Here is a 10,202-nt window from a genome sequence, read left to right as displayed (position 1 = left end):
TTTACGTTTTTCTTTCAACTGCGAGAACTAATCACTAACTAGACGTGAATTTAAATTCTTTACTTGCCAATACTGTTTAGTTACAGATTAAAAAAATGAAAATGGACCTTGAGCTACCACCTTAACTTTACATGACTGTCAGTGATTGACAGAATGTGCGCTGCAAATTGATAGTTAAGACAAGACAATGTCTGTCGGGTCAGCTAGTTATATATAAATAACAATAACTTTTATATTTTTAATGATTTCTTATATTTAAGCGAATATTAAACATTATAATTAAACTACTTTTCGGATTTTATCGTGGTTTTTTATAAGTATTTTAGTTTTCTCCCGACGTTTCGAAGACTTTTCAGCCTCCGTGGTCACGGGGCGACTGAGGTGTTGGTCATCCGAAAAGTCAGTTACAATTACAATATCAACCTACACTTTACAATTATACTTAATATAACTTTTTTAGATTTAGCTGTTGGTGATCCGATCTACGTAATTTAGTCAGTCACGGACTATAAAAAAGGTTACCGATTTTGTTTTTTGTAATACTAATAGTCATTAAACATAAAGTAAGCATGACGTAAAATATTAGCTTAATATTCACGTATTACTTTTCAGTAATTGCAACAAGATATTATGCCGCCTACAATAGCGCCATCTGTTGGGGCAAGGTATAACTATATACATAATATTGTGATAACATACTTTTTTATTTGTACAATAATGCTTTTATAGCTGCAGGTATTACCAATATTTGTTAGAAAATTTAAATATAACTATAAATATAACCATTAAAAATCCATGGATATGGATATTAAAAAGACCATAATAAAATATTGATTTTGAATGACACTTAAAATAATAAGGGTAAAAAATAAAACACCACATAATAATCTATTTTCATCGATTTAATAGACATGTAGGATTACATATACATATTTTATTTCATCATAAAACTATATTATATTATGCATTAATTTACTCAGCTAAATGTGTTCTAATAGTGACTCAGTGAACGAACAACAAATATAAGTATTATGCGGACGGACAGCCGTGGTTTCGGGGACACAATAAAAAAAAATATAAAAAAAAATCTTTATTTGTAATTGTACCATCGGTACATAGATAAAATCATATTCAAAACCATAAAAACATATAAAAACCATATATTTTTTAAATTATACTTTAAAGTCCCCGAGATCCCGGTTCGTCCCGCCGCAATACAACAGGTCTCGTATCTTGTTAGCTACTAATAACATAAACATACGAATACATTACGAAGTATACTTCTACTATAACATACCATCGCCAACACATTCTCAGATCTTTTGTAAAAACAAATTGCATAAGTTATAATTCGTTTCGGTTTACAATCCGTTTCAAAATGGCGGTTACAATACAATTAAATAAATAAATATTCGAATGGCACGATAATTAACGTATAAAATCAGATTATAAAGATCTATCAGATCATGGCGCCGCGAGTGCATGAAGGGCCTATGTGTAAATTTAACATACCGTAAGATCTGTTTATATTTATTTACAAAATACAATATTTTGCTATGTTATTTAATTTTAAGATAATTAAACTTTATTACAAGCGAGTAAGGCCGTTCGTGTAGTCGCGGCTGTATATTTTCCAACATTGGTAACTGGAGATTCCCGTCGTTAAGTACACTCCGTAATGCTAAAGCATCAACCATACAAAAAACACTTTTAATAATATTAATTTATTTTTATATATTTTACCAAAAGTGTATCCTATATTCGGACATTACCACTGGCAAGACTATGAATTCAACTAATAGACAACAAAATATTGGCTTTCAGCCGCTTTGTACAATCCGTTCTTTGGCTATAACACCTCTGGGAAGCGTAAAATATTTTATAATATAAGCATATTCAAAAATTAGTAAAAAATAACATGAACGTACAGCCTGCAGCAACGCAAACCAAAGCACCAACTCCCGTACAGAATTCACTAAAATACTCGTGCTAAAAGAGCATGCTTACTCACTAGTAGCACACAACACTGCCGAGACCAACGTAGTTCTGTAGACACAGACTCATTGCTTGCTACAAGTTACTTTTTTAAGTAGCATGCGTATTCAGGCATTATAATTAGGAGTTTAAAACTGTACAAACCTATGAAGAGTTAAGTAGTAAATTAATATTGTAATTAAGTAATAGAAGAGAGGTGTTTGCATTCCTGCAGCGCCACACGTAAAATATAAAACTTTATTGATTTCAATATTGTGCTATGTTCAACACCGGACATGTTGCACCGCTGACTGCATGTGCTTGTGTACACACAGATATGCGTTGCGGTAGAAAGCAATGATATTACAATTGGCCAACAACCACAAAAATTACATTTATTTTTGCTGTTATTTACATATATTAACAGTAAAGTAGTATGGCGAAAAGTGTTCCGTCTATAGTCCCTTAACGCAGTCATGATTAAATTTCACGTAATATCTACTTGGCCTCGCATTAAGGTACATGACTTTGAACCACGAAGGACCGTCAAACCCACAATCTACAACCGAAACAGACACCCAATTGAACATTTGTCTCAGTGTAGATACGAACTAGCGGTATCTTGTTACACACCCATCGCCTACTACATAAGCGTAGCTTTGCATCGCATCGCATCGCTGTGTATACACACGCGTGAGGTATAAAGTATGAAAACAATGCGATATGTATGTTACAGCTAACATATGGCTTAATTAAAATGGCATCGAAATATGTACGTTCGTTTTATTTTTTACACGGTGGACAAACGTGCGATATTGCAGCGGCACATGCTCTGTGCGGACCGGCGTAGTGATTGCAATTAATTGTTCTCAAGATAACTTTACTATGTTCAATTATTTCTGTATTTCTGGTGTCTGTGGGACATTTATGATGCAGTAATACTATTTCATTGAAAACTAGCGCGAAGTGGACATTTGATCTTGCGTTTCGTATGGAGAGTGAGATTACCGAATGCCTTAAGACTCCTCTTGTTTCGCTATCCCAGTGACGAGCAGATGAAGAGTACTCCGCCTCCTGCGACTGGGGTCACGATGTAGTATGGTATAGCGTGAAGCCTAAAGAGTATCATCTAATTGTCATGTTTTGGATCTAGAAAATCTCATTAACTGCAACCACCACGCATGGTCTACAATAAAGCTGCATCGCTTGACATACAGTCTTAAAAAATTACTATAACAGTGAGTGTACAGTGCATTATCAACAATAGATATAAGACGTCACAGTATATTTGTAGTCTGCCTGGAGATGCTGTGTAGGACAAAAGCGCACTCAACATAATCATTTGGCATTACGCTCATTGACTAGTCGAGCAAGTAGGCAGAGCATCTATCCGTAATAGAGCATGCTCAGTAGCAAGTGAGCGCTGTATAGACAAGCGATGCGCCATTCGAGCAAAGTCCATAGCATTTGCGTGAAACAAGCTATTTATAAAGAGTTTATGGTCCACTTGAGCATCGGCCGGTTATTTCGAGAAGCGGCCACACATGTCTCGTAGTCCCACAGGAGACCGTCTAATGTTATCAGAAGCTAAACCACGTGCTTCTGTAATAGAGACAAGCACTTGTCTCTGATCGAACCCGTGATCTTGCTTTACAGCCGGCTCATCGCCCTGCGCGTCAAACTAATTCGCGAAATAACCGGCCAATGTGTTCAATTCACAGGTTTATTTATTTTGGCACAGTTGGTGAAACGTGGAACTCAACTTTATTCTTAAATCAATAAATATTATTATAGAATAGAAAGAATATATGAAAATTACTTGATCTAGTGTATAGTGGATTCGGACAGTTCGCTGACATTGTTAACACAAATTTTAACAATGAAGGAAAACACACTAAGTTCAAAGAAGTGAGACAATCATGCTGAAACCCCCTTCAGTAGAGGAGGTTCGCGCCTACAATGAGAACAATATAAACTATAGTAACAATTTACCAAAGTAACAGACATATTTATCTTAATAACAAAATGTTTCATAATAAATACACAACGCAGCGAACTGTCCGTCAATACGTCAGCCATGTACCCGAGTTGTAACACCACACAATGTTCAGGTACCTGTATTGTTACAAAACATACGACAAATAAAACCGAGCTTCCCCCGTTCAGTACAAACTCATTCGACACAACCCCACTTGTGTCTGCCGTCAAACGTACCAAACGCCTTCGACTTGGCTAATCGGTTTCTTGTAGTTTTCATTAGACAAGACCCGATTATTTAAGAGTCGTAAGGCGGTAACACTTATGTTGATTATAAGTCAGCATAAGTTCATTAGTTCGCGCACCACCCACTACTAACATGGTGGTGAGTGAAGGAAACCTGTCGACACTAAGAGAGAAGTCCGTCTTGAGCCCATTGACGAAAATCGCTCTTTCACTTCAGAGAAACACGATCCAGGGCGGACCCAAGTGGGTATAAGCCCGTTTCCAATCTTGAGACCCCTAAACATGATGCTTTGGGTGTATTTAAATATGAATTACGAAAACAAATTTAAAGGATTCCCTTTCAACATTTTCAGCGGTCCCAAAACGAAACCGGGCTTAAGTGTTACAACTGGTTTTAATTACATGATGTATGATGTGGTTTGTATATAAATAGCTTCGAGTGCATCTGTGCATCCGCAATGATTGGAGCACGCTCACATATGACATAAATTGTACTAAATTTGCATTTATTTCTATGTGTGTCCGATGCGGAGGTAATAATAAAATTCTCTCATTTTGGAGGTATACGAAATTAATCGAAATCAAAATAAATATGTAAGTACTTTAAACGCTTAGAATTCTTTTAAAATAAAGATACCAGCGCAACGGACACTTACAAAAAAGGAATAAAATAAACAACATTGTAAAAATTCGAAAAAATCAAAAATATGTTTCTAAAACGCATCATATTATTGTTTGCATAAACCAGGTCGGCAATGAGAACACATGTATTACGGAAACAAATCTTACACAACGTAATCACAGCTATTACAGAGCCGAGCGGACGTCCCGCCGCCACACTGCACCGCCGACACAAAACAAACCACTACTCACGGGGAACCACTACAGGATCAGATAACATCGATAAAATATACCCTTAAACCTATTCAACTACGTGGAAATGCGGCGGCGGGGCGACTCCCGCGGGACCTCTGTGCACTCCCGCGGGAACCCAACGCTCGGCGATGCGCCGGCGCGCTACACACGCGCACACGCACACGCGCACACGCACACGCACTCACGCGCACACGCACACGCACGCATACACCACACAACTATGTAGGACATATGTATCAGAAATAAATAAGACGCGACTTGACACATCTAACGTTACACGCGCCATCTTTACAATATGTGACGCGTCATTTAATGTACCGTGTGATAATTCTGCATACAATAAAAGCGTATGCTTGCACAAGTTTCTTTAAACTAAGTAAATCTTTAACGCCCAATAAAACACTACAATAATTCGACGAAGCCACACTTTGATGCATTGGTCTTTTGACATCCCCATTTTTATATATATGTTGGTGAAAACGCGGCTAAATAATTATCTATATTAGAAGCTGAACTATGTGTTATTATATAATAAGTACTAAAAACACAACGATATTTTTTTAAATATACTAGTGCATTCCAACTCTTTCATCAATCTAATTGCACCCATGAATCTATAATTTTGCACTATGTGAAAATAAATAACAATAATTCCTATTTTTATTACATAATCCTCAACAAAACCAAACAATGACCAAATAAATCCATTTAAAAACATAGCATTTCATTGAGTACACAGAATGATCACACCGCACTCATGGTATGTATTAGTATGATTCACATCAAAAATTAATAACGCACAGACACCAAACTTACGTCTAATTAACAGAATGAACGTTAGAAAACAGCGACCAACGCACACCGCGATATCGACGTGTCACAACACTACCGCGCTACGTAACACTTCACATCACTACAGAATGACATCGCGTTGGACCGCGCTACACAACTCCGTGTCGGAATTTCATATTGTATGAAAATCGTTGTACTAGTGCCGATATATTATTTTATGGAGTGGGTTTGAAAATGTATACTAGTAGATAAAATAATCCCCACATAGTCACACATAGTCCTGAATCCACCCTCAAATACAAGCTTTACGTTGGTATCAGGAACTACGGCCGACCATCACTATTAAAAAAAAAACATTTCTAAATCAATCACAATACTATCAATTCCCTCTTGACATTATTGATAAAAAATTACTTTCAAGAAGTGAAATCGATAAATAAAAAAACACATCGATAAATATATCGATATTTATCACTGGAACAAAATAACAATTACCAGCCACATGCAGTGGTCTGCTAAACAACATAACGCGAGGAGATAATATTCGGCGCCAGTAAAACGTGTCAATACATTAAGAATGCTTGTGAGTCAACACGCAAGGAAGAAACTGAGCTGCCCCCTTAAAACGAAAGCAACAAACATTACATGTCGTTTCATTGTGATTGGTCGAGAAGCTAACGTGTGACTTACACGTTGGTCTCTTGGCCAATCACAAACATTAAATTAAACGACACGGAGCATCGTGTCGTGTTTATAACATTCTAAGGGGGCTCAGCTGAGAAGAAATTATTAACCAATAGGATTGTACGCGCCCAGTCTGAAAAACAACATAGATCAATACGTAGCCGAGATGTATATATTGTGCAATTCTATTGGTCGGTTACGTCAGACCAGCTTAGCTCAGCTTCGTTCCTGTCTGGACAGACACTGACGCTACAAATGACACGAAACTCGATCACAACGCACATCTCATCCAGTATGCCGACTAAACTCCAACTAACTCGAACGTAAGAGACGGCTGCGAATGCTGCGACTCGACACGGCGATATCATGATCAAATGTCAAAAAGGCCACTTTTAGGGGTCATCTATGAGGAAACTACTAGCCTTAACTTAGTACACTTCAATGATAATGTTGTTATGAAAGTGTACTAGGCAAGGTGCTTTTGATTCTGCTTATACCGCCTATAACCAGCCCTTTTAGACCAAAACACACACATACAGAGATTTATAATTTGTTTATAATTTATATAATATATATTTGTTTCAATTATAGTACACTAACAACTACATAAAGCATTACATTTGTGCATTGATCTCCTTGCTGAAGGGCGGAGCGCCCTCTTACATACAACGTACACTTAAAATGTCCCATAAACTATAACGTAAACTTAACACCTTTGGTATATTCGGTACTAACGATAAGAACTAGAAATAATACTCCAAAAAAGAATACTGTCGCTACGTGACAGAGCGAAGCGTTACCAATAGCTTCACACTCGCACTCACGCTGATGTCCGCAAACAATAATGTACTTACAGTACTTGTACAAAAACAAAACAAAATATTCCATAAAACAACTCAGGCAGGGACGGTAAAGCTTGTGTTACACTTCCACGTGGATCAGTTACCAAGTGTGTCACAAGCTTTACGGGTACAATACTGCGAGAACGAGTGTGGAGTAAAGCCCGAAACGTAATGAGTATTGGAAGAAATGCTCCGCAACTAACGTAGGTATACATAATAAACGCAATGTTTCACACAACGTAGGACTAGAAGCGAGATATTACACACTTTGTATCAAATTAGGAACCAACTGTGAACCAACTCCCTGCAGCACTGGTTTCATTTAGCCCGAAAATTCGGCTTCGGGTTCATTCGCACACGTTCAAGATTCCACGCGCTCTTTAAACAAATCGAACACCAAAATATATGCGATCTCGAAAACGTATTTCGGCTTCGACAAACACAAAGCAAGATTAATCGTAACGACGAATAGGCCATAAATACTACTCTGGATATCAACACATTTATCCTTGCTCCTAACAGAGTCCCTTAACCCAACTAATTAGATTCTCCCACTATCAAACCAGTGCAGTTTACATAGGGAGACAACAACCAACCAAAAGTCAATTCCCCATTTCGTTATAAATTCAAATATATCAAAAGCACCGTTCGGTAGGTACGTCACGTGAACAAATAAAACAAAACCCCTCCCAGCGATCCCTCCCCTCCGCCTCAGCGCACAACACACGCACACACACACATACCCGCACGCACACACACACAGACACGTAATCACGCGCAATAATGATACGCTACTAACGCGAATGGGGTTTTACTTGACTCATCCCATGCAACGTAGTGTTGCCAGCGCGAAAAAAATCTACTAAATATTTAAAATAAAAATTCAACGCTGGCCACACCTATCGCGTATTACTTACTTTCAAATATGCATTTTCATCAATATTTACAATTATAATTGCTCTAACCTTATATCGTTTAATCTCAATGGAAAATATATTCAATATAGTATCAACAATAAATAAAATAATTTCATAACTTTTTGGTAACTTCACTGTTGCGCGAACAATTTGGTACACGGATCTAATATACTCTGTTATGCACCAAACATCAAAGAAATATATCACGGTGATATAAAATCTTCCAGCATCTTTCTTTTCTTTGACACCACGAACATTTGTTGATCGTATAGTTTCTTTGTCAATATTATTTAATCTGATTGTGATAATTTATTTTTAAACACTTTTTTGGTCCAAACTCAGATAACATTTATGCAAAATAAATTTTAAATACCGCAAAATTCGCTGGAGAAATTAATAGATTTAGGAATTTTGTGCAATAAATATGCATAGCCTAGATTTGTAATATACGGACAAACTACTCAACAAGCCGTGTAAAACAGACCACCTATGTCAGATAACATTATATACTTTCAATAATCATCTAATATTGCATATTGCTATATACTCATTTCACGTACCGACCATGTGCACAATAAATATAAAATATACGTAATATAATAATCTTTTAAAATTATTCAACTCTGGCTAGTGCAATCGTGGACAGAGACACATCATAAGAAAACAATCGTGTATGTTGATCAAAACAAAATAATTTCAACTACCATTTGGCAACTTCAGATATACTCAATTACGAGGTAGAGTACACTTGGCTACACTACGCCCTAAGACCTAGTCTACCTAGGTATTATAAATGTGGAATCCTTATGGACCTACTATACAATTCGTGGACTACTGGATAGAATAAATAGGATGGTTAAGCTAGAATCAACTACCATTGTAATCTGACTTGCGGAGATAGTTAATGCCCTAATGCCATACAATTTTATCTGCCCCATATTTTATTTTAATATTGACAAATAATGACAAACTGACAAATCTAAAGAATATTATTCAGCCTAACTCATTCACCGAAATTCGGACATTGGACGTAGTGTAACCCAGGCCTAATATATTATTTTTGACTGAGGTAATCGCTTACTGCGGCTAATTCTAGTACGATTCAGCTTACATACACTGTATTTATCACGAAAGAACTGCACAACTATTCTATTATTTTACTATCGATATTAATCGATATATGTATCGATCAATATCAATAAAAGCTCTGCGTTTATCGAGTATTGTTCTCGATGTTTTTCCAAGATAAATATTTGCATGTATCAACAAGAAGTTTGTGAAAATATTCCCGCGCTAACGCTATGGTACTGTCGTGAAAGGGTCAAGTATTACTTTTGTAAGTAAAAAATAATGTGATGTCAAGTGTGATGATAAAATGAGATATTCTGTCGAACTAATAGACGCAACGCGAGAGGGGGGGGGGGGTTTCCTTGGGGATCAACACATCTGTGGTCAGATCTCTATGGTACATTAAGCGATAAATATTTTGAATAAACGAATAAAATAAACTTAACAAAATAGTCGAAAATCCGTTTGGATTCGACATAATAAAGATCTAAATCAGATCTAAACCAACGCTGCGTTTATTAAATCGACAGAGACTGCCAAAAACTTATCGATAGTAGAGACTCGAGCGCTCCCTAACCTACGTACGCTAAGACAGACATCCAAAACGCAGTGTACGCCGCGGTACACTCGCTACTCCCTCCGATGACTAGAGTGATGGCGTGAGAGGATCGCTCCGTGCCGCGCGAGGGAGGGTTCAGGCCACGGGCGGCTTCTCCACCACCGCCGGCTGCGGGTTGAAGTCCTTGTTCACGAACGAGAAACCGCGGAACTCCTCCTGCATTACAAAAATAGGGCTTATATCAAAATCTCATATCGAATATGTGAG

The 10,202-nt window shown here is 37.2% G+C and overlaps 1 protein-coding gene across 7 annotated transcripts in view; it reads right to left on the bottom strand.

The window, feature by feature from the left end:
* Positions 1-881: 881 nt before the first annotated feature.
* The window catches only part of LOC115449974 (protein kinase C), a 24,890-nt gene continuing 15,569 nt past the window's right edge, over positions 882-10,202 (bottom strand). For all 7 annotated transcript variants that reach the window (XM_030177892.2, XM_030177880.2, XM_030177887.2 and 4 more), the window contains one exon: positions 882-10,151. In XM_030177892.2, the coding sequence (XP_030033752.1) occupies positions 10,071-10,151 (81 nt within the window). In that variant the 3' untranslated portion in view covers positions 882-10,070. The remainder of the gene's footprint in view (positions 10,152-10,202) is intronic.

This window comes from Manduca sexta, chromosome 13 (assembly GCF_014839805.1).
Source record: "Manduca sexta isolate Smith_Timp_Sample1 chromosome 13, JHU_Msex_v1.0, whole genome shotgun sequence".
Lineage (NCBI taxonomy): Eukaryota > Metazoa > Arthropoda > Insecta > Lepidoptera > Sphingidae > Manduca > Manduca sexta.
This window is presented reverse-complemented; position numbering and strand designations above follow the sequence as displayed.